Below are 11,400 nucleotides of genomic sequence, written 5' to 3'. Positions count from 1 at the left end.
CCTCGGGGGCTTGTCTATTTATCATTTTCTGGCAGGAATTCTGGTGGTCAAGTGTCTAACAAAACTTTTTATTAAAACAACTGTCTGACAGAGAGGAGCCAAAGGTGTGAAAAACACCGCTAAGTTGCAAAAAGATGTTACAGGGAACCACCACGCAAGAACTTGGAAATGAAGAGAGGAGCCTGCCTCCTAGGAGCTGTGCCTTCAAACAAATACACAGGGGCCCTGACACAGCCACCTCTGAGCCTACAGAGCCCCAACCCCTGAGACCTGACTGTCGCTGAACTTCAACAAACTGGACTTGTGGCTAGTCCGTTAGCCTTTGAGGTTCTGGATGATGAAAGTCTTCAACAGAGACACATCGTCTCTGAGGTGCTGACAATTCACGTTTCTGAGGACAAGACTTCCTCCCAGTGTGGCTTCACTGAGGTCCCAGCCCCTCGTAACACAACATCCAAACTTCTCCCGGTGAAGTGAGTTCTAGCCGACCTCCTCCTAAGAGCCAGGCCGACTCCTAGATCCCCAGACTGGCAAGTCTGAGCGACACCCAGGCATCTGTCTGGCTGACAAACATCCAAGTGACTCGAGTCCATGTGAGGGTGGAAGACACCATTCTGATTGGGTTTCTACTGAGGGGACTGAGATCAGGTTCACTCGAGCTCAGCCAGACCCCTCGCCTAGGAGAGAAGGGGTGTGGGAAAGCAGGAGGCTATAGTCAAGCTCAGAAAGGCTGGTATGTGCAGTGGGGAGAGGGAAAGGAAAAGCTGGGAAGTGGATCCTGCCCTCTCCTAGGCTGGGCCAGGGAGAAGCTGCCTGCTGGGGTGGGTGGGTGGAGAGCTAGTGTGCAACAAGCCTGGCCTTGTGGGGACCGGGGGTGGGGTGCGGGGTGCGGGTGCAGGCGCTCATCCTCCAGCAGCCACAGGTCAAAGAGCAGAGCAGTCACCGCGCTGCCCTCCCTCTGGTGCAGGCCTAGGCCTGGGCCTGGGCTCCTGGTTTTTGTCTCATCCTATTCACAGGACAACGAAGCTCTAGGGACAGAATTAAGCCAAGCACTGAAGAGCTGTGGAACAGTGACAGGGAGAGTCAGACTGGCCACCAAACTGTAGACGGTCCAGGCTAGCCCTGAGTTCCAACGCCTGACCCCTCCCCAGTCATCTCCTATGCTCAGAAGAGTCCAGGCTGGGACCAGAGTTGAGAGTGGCTTCTCTGCCCACAGCCCCTCCAACATGCAGACAGTCTCCACACTGCAGTCAGTGAGCGGGGCAGTAGACCACGAAGAATCACCCTCTCAGGGCCTGCTCCAAGCCTCGTGACTCAGGGCGGCAGCAGCTTCCAGTCGGCTCCACTCTCTGTGGCCTCTGTCCCCAGCCCTGGGGAGGGGACCCCAAGAGCATTTTTGCCAGAAGTTGGAGTCTGGGGCACCTGTAGGGTTAAAGCATGGACTACCCGCAGCCGTCACCACTATTGCTTCTGACGCCACCACCGATCTCTGCCCTCAGGACGGCCCGGGAGGTGCCTCCCACCCCTTCTCCTCAGAGGCCAGCCTTGCTGTTCGTCCCCTGCTCCCAGAGAACACGGTGTAACCAGTGTTGTTGGGGGCTTGGCTGTCCTCCCCTGTGGGTTCCTGGCACAAGAGCTAGGGAGCGCAGAGTGGTCAGGTGTGGTCATCAGGGAACAAGGGTCAAGACCAAGAGGCCAGAAGCCAAGAGGCAGGACGTGGAGAGGGGGTGCTGGGCTGGTGGAGTCACCGTGCACACTTTACACAACCAACAGGAAGGACTTGGTGGGGAGAGGGGAGGCGGGAGGCGGGGAAGGAGTGAGGACGGCTCTCCCGGCCTGAGCAGCTCAGGGAGGCCACAGGCGGCTGGGGGGCAGGGCCGGAGCTCTGTGCCCACCCCATACCCAAGGCCCAGCCCTCACCTCAGAGCCCCAGGGCCCTCGCTGTGCCTGCTTTCCCCACAACGGGCAGGCTTACAGGAACAGCCTCCCATCCTCAGCCCCCAAGGCGGGAACAGTGGGGCAGGAAAGAGTGGCAGGGGGCTCCGGCCCCTCTAAGGAGCTGAAGGGGACTCAGAAATCTGAATGAAAAAGGCCGAAAGGTTTTACTCTGTGAGCCCCAGGGGAGGGCCGGGCAGAGCACAAGGTGTCCACAGGAAGAGGGGGTGCGGAGAGGAGGAGCTGGTGCTGGAGGAGCGAGGGGGTGTGGGGCTCTGGAGCCCCAGTCCTGGGTCCAGCTCAACACCTGCCCACTGGAGTTCACACTGGAGTCCTGGGCAGTCCTGAGATCACGGGGCCCGCCTGAAGTCTGGGTCGGGAGAGGAACGCTGGGCAGAGGGAAGAGGCCGGCCTGGGCTGCCCGCAGCTGATCCGAGTTCTCCCGGGGCTTAAGTTTCCACGGCAGGAGGCGGCACCGGCCAGGCAGACACCACTGAGACCCCGCACTGCTCCATCTGCGGGAGCCGGGGGCCCAGACCCTTGGGCTCCCAGCTCAGGCTCTCGGTCAGCAGGAGCTGCTGGGTTAGGCTCAGAGCTCGTCAGGGGGGCTGTGTGTGAGCGGGGAAGCCTTCTGGATGCCCTCGTCCTCCTCGGGGCTGGGGTCTCCGTCGAGGTCGCCCAGCTCCTTCCTCTGTTTGCTGCCACCGCCGCCCAAGGCCTTGGCCCGGCCACTCTTCTTCTTGGATTTCTTGCCTCCCAGGGCAGCTGTGTCCCCCTTCTTGCCAGACCACTGCTCTGCCAGGCAGCCTGCAGGAAGGAGAGACACCCTCAACAGGCTGGCTGGCTGGGCCCCGGCTGCAGAGCCACCGGGGGTGGTGACGGGATCTGGCCCCAGCTCTGCTTTGCTGGGGCCCTCCCGGCCCATCTGGGGGGCATCTGAGGCACCAGGCCCTGACCCCGCCCTGTACCATCCAGCTCCTTGAGGATGGAGGCTCCAACGCCACCATTTCTTCTTTCTTTTGCATCCTCTCCTCACCCACCTCCCGAGTGGAGAGTATGGAGGGCCCAGCCCTGCTGCCCTGGGACTCACTGGCGTCCTTGCCCTTCAGCACATGGTTGGCACAGAGGAACTGAGTCAGGTCCTCCTCCTGGTGGTTCCTGTACCAGTCCTCAATCACCTCCTCGAACTCCTCCACCAGGACGTCGCACTGTTAACCACAAGGCCTCACGTTGGCAATGCCCGGGCCTGACCTCTCCCGGAGGAGCCGGGCGAGCCTGAGCCTTGTCTCGCCACCCACCCGGCTGGTGGCTGTGACTCCCCCGAGGAGCCAGAGGCGGGGTGAGACGGCTTGACCACAGTTCCCCGGCTCCCGATGGTCCTCGTCAACTGAGGACCCACCCTCATCGAGCCTGGAGTTGGGGCGGGGCCCCTACCTGCTTCTTGAGGTCGGCCACCTCTGCCGAGGTCTCGTTCCACAACTCGTAGGGGATGTCCATCACCACCTTGACCCCTTTGTGCACCAGGTTGTGCAGCGTCTCAAAGGTCTCGGACATGCCCTGGAAGACGCGACGGGATGTGAGGCAGAGACCCTTCCCCTCCCTGCCCTGCTCCTCTCCCGGTGCGGCTGGAGATCCAGGGACCCCGCCAAGGTCAAGACCCTCTCCAGCTTCTCATGCTCATCCTCACGTTCTCCTCCCCTCTTTGAGGCCTGTGTCCCACAGCCCCTCCCCACACCTCCTCCTTTCAGAAAGGTTGCTCTCAGGACCCTTTGAGCAAATACTCCTTTCCAGGATAATAAACTGGTCCTGTCTCTTTCCCCTCACTGTGGCCTCCCCTGTGGCCAGCCTACTCCCTGCTTCTGGTTCTTCCCAAAACTTGTATCTTTCCTTGCTGGGAAGAAGCACAGGCAAGGCAGGGAAGACTCTTGGTTCTGTACAAAATTATTTCTGCCAGCCACCTAGGTCTTCTCCAGAGACAACACAGTTTCTTCTGTCTCCCAGAGACCACGCATGCGGATGCAACCCACTACGCACACAAAAATAGCCTCTCCTCCACCCCTACTTCACCCCCGTACAAGCAGCTCAATGTATGTATCATACACAATATTCTGCACCGTGTGTTTTTTTACTTAATAATATCCTTTGGAGAGGGCTTCCTGGGTGGCTCAGTGGTAAAGAATGTGCCTGCCAATGCAGGAAACTCAGGTTCCATCCCTGGATCAGGAAGATCCCCTGGAGAAGGAAATGGCTACCCACTCCACTATTCTTGCCTGGGAAATCTCATGGACAGAGGAGCCTGGAAGGCTATAGTCCATAGGGTGGCAAAAGAGTTGGATATAACTTAGTGACTAAACAACTATACTCTGGAGGTGATTTTAGTTCAACTCATAACGAACTACCTCATTCTTCATTACACAGTTTGTCTAAGAGTCCAATGAATGGCCAATTTACTTAACCACTCCCCTACTAGTGAATGGCCAGGCTGCTTCTAGTTTTTTCACTATAGAAAATAAAATTAAACATTATTACATTAAACATGGGTTTATTACCAAGTACAATATTAATACAAATTATAAAGATAAAACCTAGGACTTTTGTGGCTTAGAAGTATTCCTCTAGGTTTCCCAAGGGTTTCTGAAGGATCTCCTTTGCTAAAAGGGTACTTAGGTGGAGAAATGTGGGAGACAGCTCTTCTACCAGGCATAGAAGATAGAGATGAAGAAACATGGGCCCTTGTAGGAGTGACAGGAGACACATGAGCCTCCAGACCCTGCTCCCCAACCCCCTCTGGATCCTTTTGGAAAGACACATGGCAACAGGTATATGGGGAGGGGTATGGAGATAGGTGGGTAGGATGACATCTTATCAATGTCCGGGAGTCCTGGCATCATTAAGCCACAGAAGAGTTTATTGTCAGTTTATTGTCAAGCCACTCCCTGGAATTGCGTGGCTGGTAGATTCTGCGTATGAGAGTGGTGTGCTCACACACGTGTACTGACTTCTGAGCCACTGCATCCATGTGACACAGTCTTCAAGCAGAATGTGTGAGATGAGGCAAGAGCAAAAGAGGAAAGGGAAGACATCCAGTTTTTGATGGGACTTTAAAACCCTGGGCCAGAGCAAGATTGCTGTTGTACGGATCTGTTTTCCCATCACACATCTTATTCTGGATCAGAACTTAAACTGATACACTTTATTTATTTTTTCACACACTCATGCACCTTTCTTTTGTGGATAGAAAAATAAATAGCACAAGGGAAAATTTTAAAAAAAGGAAACATGGGCCTTGCTGCAAGGAAGCTCATTCTCCAGTGAAAGAAGCATTCATATACATGGTGAGTGCAATAAATGTCATAAAGGCATCATGAGCGAGATCCAGGTGGGGCCCCATGGGCCCAGAGAAGGGACATGGCAGTCATCACGCCCTCCCCAAGAGTTTTCTGACATCTCTAAAACTCCCACAGTTCTGCGCATCCTGAGTTCTCCCCCTGCACAAAGTGCTCTGGTCCCCAGGGGGCTGCCACCTAGGAGCGTTTCTGTCCTAGGCTGAGGCAGGACCCCAGGGGGCAGGCCCAGACATCAGCAATGTGCCCACCTGCACTGAAAAGTCAGGCCGCTCAGGACGGGAGGAATGCAAATGGCAATGGATAAAGAACAGGAAGCTGCCGAGGAGGGAAGCTCCCAGGGCATGATCTTCTGATGGCACTCAGACCAGGCGACACACTGAGACCCGAAGCCCGGCCCCAGTGGGGAGGAAGGGCATATACAAAGCCAACCTTAGCAAATCGGTTGCTGCCGGTCCTCTCCTTGTGCAGGCTGTAGTCCAGGAGCCGCTTGCAAATGGTCTCCGTGACTTCAATTAACCTTAAGTCCCTGCCGAGACAGCAGCACAAGACAGTCCCTGCCTGAGCTCCCCTCCTCGACCCTGCGGGTTAGGGGTCCAGCCCTCCAGCCCTGCTACCCCAGCACCTGCAAGGCTCACCAATGGGAAGGCAGAGCTGGGAGGGAGATAGGTCATCGGGGGGGCTCTGAAATGCTGGAACACAGACCAGAGAGACACAATTTTAACAGTTCTATGGGAAGAAAGTTGTTGTTGTTGTCTTAAATATAAAGTTAAATGATTAGCTAGATTTTTTAAAAGTAAAGCAAAATGTATGGATATTTGATGTCGAGATAGTGTTTCATTTGGAAAGGATGATCATATTTGATGGAAATGCTTTTTGGTTTGTTTTCAATATTTATACCTGGCAAGATTAAAAGCTGGTGAGCCTGTTTTTTCTGGCTGCACTGAGCAGCTTGCAGGATCTTAGTTCCCTGACCAGGGATTGAACCTGGGCCATGGCAATGAAAAATGTCCAGCCCTAACCACTGGACCACCAGGGAATTTCCCAGCAATCCTATATTTTTAAAGATTGGTCCATAAATTCCAATCACTGGGAGTTACTGGTGAGGTCCAATAGTCTTGCTTTTACAGATGAAGGATGTGAAGCCCAGAGGCACTTGGGGATTTAGGAAGGCCATACAATCAGTTCAGGGTAGAATCAGTGGGCAAACCTGGGTCTCAGTTAGAGAGCTGCCTCCTTTTGGTGGGTCTGCCTAGCGGGAAGGGAGAAGAGAACTTCAAGATGCTGATGCCTCAAGGAACAAAGCAGGGCAGGCTGGTGCCCCTCTCCCTCCCCTCTACTTACGACTTGGTATATTTGACGCCTGAGGCCTTCCGGTCCAGGATGCCATAGCCTGTGTCAATCACCTCCTTGGTCTTGCCAGTTTCCTCAAAGGCTGACTTCAGCTCCACAGCGACATATTTACACACTGGGGAAAGAAGACACAGCACCACCTACTGAGTTCATGTGAGTCTTTGCTGGGAGCCGGCTGCCAGCAAAACAGACCCAAGCGGACACCTCTCCGGGACTGGGCTGAGTTGATGCTTGGGGCAGAGAAAGGAGTCAGCACCAGACCAGCAGTACAGTTCAGTGGGCAGACCAGCAATAGAGTTCAGTGGGTGAAAGTAGGCTCCAAGATCCACTGGCCCCTGTCCTCTCTGGGCCCTTTTCCTACTGCCTCCATTTCTCCCAGCTCCTTCCTGTCCCCTACCCCCACAATCATTTATGTCACTGAAAAGAATTTCAAACATACAGAAAAGCTGAAAGAGTACAATGAATAACCATATACCTTATACTCACAGTCAAGAATTGTTAGTAAAAAAGAAAATAAATAAATTAAAAAAGAAAGAAAAAACAACAAAAAGAGCTGTTAGTAAAAAAAAAAAACACACACAACAGTGATTTACCACTATTTCCTATTTATAATATAAAGCAATGTGATAATAACAGATGTCAAAATATATGCACTGTTTTTGCTAAACCATTTTGAAAATAAGCTGCAAGACATCATGATCTTTGCTCCTAAACAAGTCATCGAGCACTTCCTAAGAACAAAGACCTTCCCCTACTAATCATAAAACAACCACCATGCTTGGAAGATTTAACAACAATTCCTATCTCATCTAATACTCAGTCCATGTTCAAATTCCCCAATTGCTCCCAAGATGTCTTTTATGGCTTTTTATTTCTTGATTTCATATGTTATTTCAACACCACGTCTCTACTCCTACCAAGTTAATTCGCTCCATTTCCCCCCACAGGCCTGTTTCTACTGTTTCTGCACATTTATTTTCTCATTTCCTCTATTCTTCTTCAAATAGTTATTAAGCAACTCCTATGTGTCAGGCACTGCCTGGGGATACAGAGAGGAAAACAAGGTCTCTCCCTCCCAGATACTCAGTCTAATGGAGCAGAAAGAAGTGTAAACAAATAAATTACCGTTGCATAACACTGCTACCACTGAAAGTGTGCAGTGCTTGGGGCCTTAGGGAAGTGCTTCAGGGCTTGTCTGTCCTTCCTCTCCACCTCATCTTAAAAGCCTGCTCCCCCAGGAAGCCCTTCTGGATGAGTCCCACCTGCTCTTGATTTCATCCTGAGACACTGTAGGACCCATGCTCTCACCAGGGGCCTTGATCATCTCATGCGACTCTCCAATTAGACTACAAGGGCACTCGAAGTGAGGCTCATGGGCTGGATTTCTTCCTTATTCCCCTATTTTGGGACTTGGTATGTACTGGATACTTGATAAATACTGCCTAGAGAGACTGTGCTTCTGATCGAGCAGCTTCGGATGTCTCTGAATGGAATATGATCTGCAGGCTAAATGTCAACAGCATTGTTTTAACAACATCAGCAGAGTTGGATAGAAAACCAATTTACCACCGAAACAAACAAATCCCCTGGAGGCCTGCTTGGTGAAATTTTATAACATACGCATTAATAGATGGCTTGGAGAACTTGGAACACATGAAGATTCCAAAACGTCAGCCACTGATCTCAGAGTCCAGGATGAACTGAGGGTGTCTCACCTCCCTGGCTCTCCATCCAGGGCCGAGGCTCCCGCCCTCTTCTGTCCTGTACTCTGTGCGAGCTTATCATTTTTCTGACTCCTGTGCTCCCCCCTCCCAGGTGCTCAATATGTAGTATGCCAGGCCCGGGGGGGTGGGAACCCATCAATCCATTTCTCTTATATCCATCAAGTACAACCTTGCCTCTCAACTCTCCCAAACCTTACCTCTTCAAGACCCCCTCTAGGGATCCCACCCAGAACCAGACTTGGAGGAGACTCATGGCATAGACCCTACATTCCCGTGAACATCCACCCACTTCTTTCTGGGCAGGTTCTCTTTCCTCTGTGCCAAGGCCTCTTCTACTCAGGCTACTAAGCCAGAGGCAGGTTTTGTGGGCCAGTCAGCACTTAATAACTAAGGTGTCACAGTGATAAATAAAAGTAAATATACACTTAGGTTAAGCCATCCCATGACTGAAAATCCCTTTTATTCTTTACCAATTACCTACAAAATCAGGTTGGATTAGAATGATCTAAAGATTTTTGCCAGCTCTATGCTTTTATGAGTCTCCTATGGAGAAGAAGTGTGAGCTTCTTAGGCTTCGAGAACAACAAGAGAAACCGTAAGGGCTCTTTGGCATCAGAATAAGATAGAAAATGAGAAGGGGAAGTGAAATCCCCAAAGGATCTTAGCTGTGGCCAAGAGAGTGAAAGGAAGGCATTATAACCCTGTGACTGTCTGTTCACGAGAGTGAGGGAGAAAGTACAGGCTAGAACCCATACTGGAAGGCTGACCAGTGAAGTCAGCTCATCTCTGAAGCAACTCACCTTTAATCTCTCAAATGAAAGGATTATGCCTCCCAAACCACCCACACTTCCCAGTGCTCAGGAAGTATCTGGCTGGCTACAGGCTTTGAATTAGGATGCAACCGGTTTATAGCCAGCTTTCAGGGGTGAGGGGCTGGGGTTAGAGAGGTGAGAATGTAGGAGTGTGTGTAAAAGTCTGAGGACAAAACTGAGAAATGGAGAGGAGGGGAAAAAAGGCCCTTGGCTGGTGTGTGTGCTGGCATGCTTCTCTCTCTCCCTCCCTATCTCTGTTTCTCTCTCACACACACAAGTGCCACACTTCCACCTCTCTGTCTTTGGGATTCACTCTCTTCCCATATCCCTAAAATCTCCCTCTCTCACCAAGTTCCCTCAGGTTCTACTTTTCTCCTAAAGTGACTCCTTAGGTCTCAGACCCTCTTCCTTCCTCCACACACACCCACAGCACCCCAGCTTCACCCACGTCCACTCATGCCTGTATGTGAACAGCTACCTAGACAAGGGCCCTTGCCCTGGAGGAGCTCACGGCTGGTGGAGGAGACGGCCGGTGACACACAGCCGGTTGTGGTCAGGGCACAAGAGGAGCGTCTCAAGTTCTTCCCCCAAGACCGGTCATGTGAATCTTTTCAGTTCTTCAAATCTGCCCTTTGCCTGTAGGCCTCAGCATCTCGTGACTTCGCTTCTCTTCACTAGACTAACTCCTAACCTCTCAGGGCTTCCAGGAGGAAGCCTTTCTCCGCATCTGGGGTCTAGATTTAGATGCTCCTCACCCAGCCCCCAAAGCCTGGCGCCTCCTCTCTCGTGGCATCTACCACCCCCATTGTAACTGCTTGTTTTCACCGATTTCTGAGCTCCAGGTGCACCGAGACCCGATCTCTCGGCCGCCCCTGCGTTCTCAGCGTTCAGCACAGTGTCAGGCACAGAGTAGGTTCCAGGAACGGAGACCCGCTCAGAGCCCGGGTCGGTCCCTCCCCCAACCCTCTCCGCAAGCCCCGCCCCCCAGCAGGATACTCCCCACGGGCCCGCCCCCTCACCTTCGCATTTGCTGGGCAGTCGAACCCAGTCGGTGTCCTCGGCTTGGGCCTGCCTGGGGCCCAGCTCCGGGGCCGGCAGTAGCAGCAGCAGCAGCAATAGCAGGGAAAGAAGCATAAGACGGTGGGGCCTGGGTCGGGGCCCGGACGCGGGCTCAGGTAACGGCTCCATGGCCCAGCCGGACCCGACCCGAGCGGACCGGGGCTGTGCTTCCTCCGGCTGCGCGCGCTGGGCAGCTTCCCGGAGCCGCTTCCGGGACTGCACACGTGCCTCGGCGTAACCAGGGCAACGGCGAGCCCCCCCCTCCCCGCTCCCGCAACACACCCGCTCCCCCTCCAGCTACCTCGGCCCGCCCCCAGAACGACGGAGGCCCGCGGACTCGGCAGCCAATGGGCTTTTCGGGGTTTGCCTTCTAGCGAATGGGAGGACGTTCTTTTTTAGGCTTCGGCCAATGAGAGAACGAATGGTGTCCTCAGTGACCTATGGCAACATCTTTTCCCACCTCCTAACGGAGGCTCTGGGAGGGACTCGAGGACCAGAATTAGGGGAGAGGGAGCAACCCTCCGGTCCTGAAAGGTATGGGAAAGACAGTTTTCACTGCCTTCTCCGCCTTCTTGCACGCCACTTACCCCTGGGATCATAGGGCAGCTAGCCCTATGTCTTTTTATTATTATTATTGCTTTTGTTGTTACTGTCACTCGAGTAGGCTCTGTGGATGAGATTTGGATGATTCAGAGTCCCCTGCCTTCAAGCAGCTTTCTTTGTGCCCAGTAACCCTAGGCTTCCCCGACAGCTCAAACGGTGAAGAATCCGCCTGCAATGCAGGAGGCACAGGAGACACAGACTCTATCCCTGGGTGGGGAAGATGCCCTTGAGGAGGAAATAGCAACCCACTCCACTATTCTTTCCTGCAGAATCCCCTGAACAGAGGGACCTGGCAGGCTAAACCCCATAGGGTCGCGGACACAACTGAGTACGCACACGCCTGTCGCATAAAGCCCTAAGTTTATCCCGCTGGTAACTAGAATAAACCGTTTCCTCTCTGAGCCTCAGTTTTCATCTGATGACAAAGTGATCCTCCTAGCTGCTGTTCAAGGCTTACCTGTTCCTGGGAAGCTCGAACGGGTTAATAGAATTAAAACTTATCGAGAGGATTGTAAAAAGTTCATGCATTAACTTTCATATTAGTGTGTGAACTCAGTTCCTTTTCTGGCC

At 53.0% G+C, this 11,400-nt stretch overlaps 1 protein-coding gene across 2 annotated transcripts; it reads right to left on the bottom strand.

Moving 5' to 3' along the window:
- Nucleotides 1–2,079: 2,079 nt before the first annotated feature.
- On the bottom strand, nucleotides 2,080–11,213 carry CNPY3 (canopy FGF signaling regulator 3). Of its 2 annotated transcripts, XM_069564496.1 has the most exons (6): nucleotides 10,188–11,213; nucleotides 6,624–6,747; nucleotides 5,712–5,808; nucleotides 3,370–3,492; nucleotides 3,026–3,143; nucleotides 2,080–2,742 (listed from the first exon to the last, which is right to left on the bottom strand). In XM_069564496.1, the coding sequence occupies exons 1-6, from the start codon at nucleotides 10,354–10,356 to the stop codon at nucleotides 2,525–2,527; spliced, it is 849 nt and encodes a 282-aa protein (XP_069420597.1). In that variant the 5' UTR covers nucleotides 10,357–11,213; the 3' UTR covers nucleotides 2,080–2,524. The 2 variants fall into 2 exon arrangements, with proteins under 2 accessions (XP_069420597.1, XP_069420596.1); XM_069564495.1 differs by lacking the exon at nucleotides 3,026–3,143.
- Between the last annotated feature and the right edge of the window lie 187 nt (nucleotides 11,214–11,400).

The sequence above is a fragment of the Ovis canadensis genome, chromosome 20 (genome assembly GCF_042477335.2).
Source record: "Ovis canadensis isolate MfBH-ARS-UI-01 breed Bighorn chromosome 20, ARS-UI_OviCan_v2, whole genome shotgun sequence".
Classification (NCBI taxonomy): Eukaryota; Metazoa; Chordata; class Mammalia; order Artiodactyla; family Bovidae; genus Ovis; species Ovis canadensis.
The sequence above is the reverse complement of the archived record's forward strand: the minus strand, read 5'-3'. Positions and strand labels throughout refer to the sequence as shown.

What these genes read in the sequence shown, in the direction of transcription:
- CNPY3 (XM_069564495.1), bottom strand. Translation starts at nt 10,356, where the DNA reads ATGGAGCCGTTACCTGAGCCCGCGTCCGGGCCCCGACCCAGGCCCCAC. An exon ending in GGCGTCAAATATACCAAGTC is followed by an intron (nt 5,809 to 6,623) that starts GTAAGTAGAGGG and finishes CTGTCTCGGCAG; the next exon opens with GGACTTAAGGTTAATTGAAG. An exon ending in GCAGCAACCGATTTGCTAAG is followed by an intron (nt 3,493 to 5,711) that starts GTTGGCTTTGTA and finishes CGCGTCTTCCAG; the next exon opens with GGCATGTCCGAGACCTTTGA.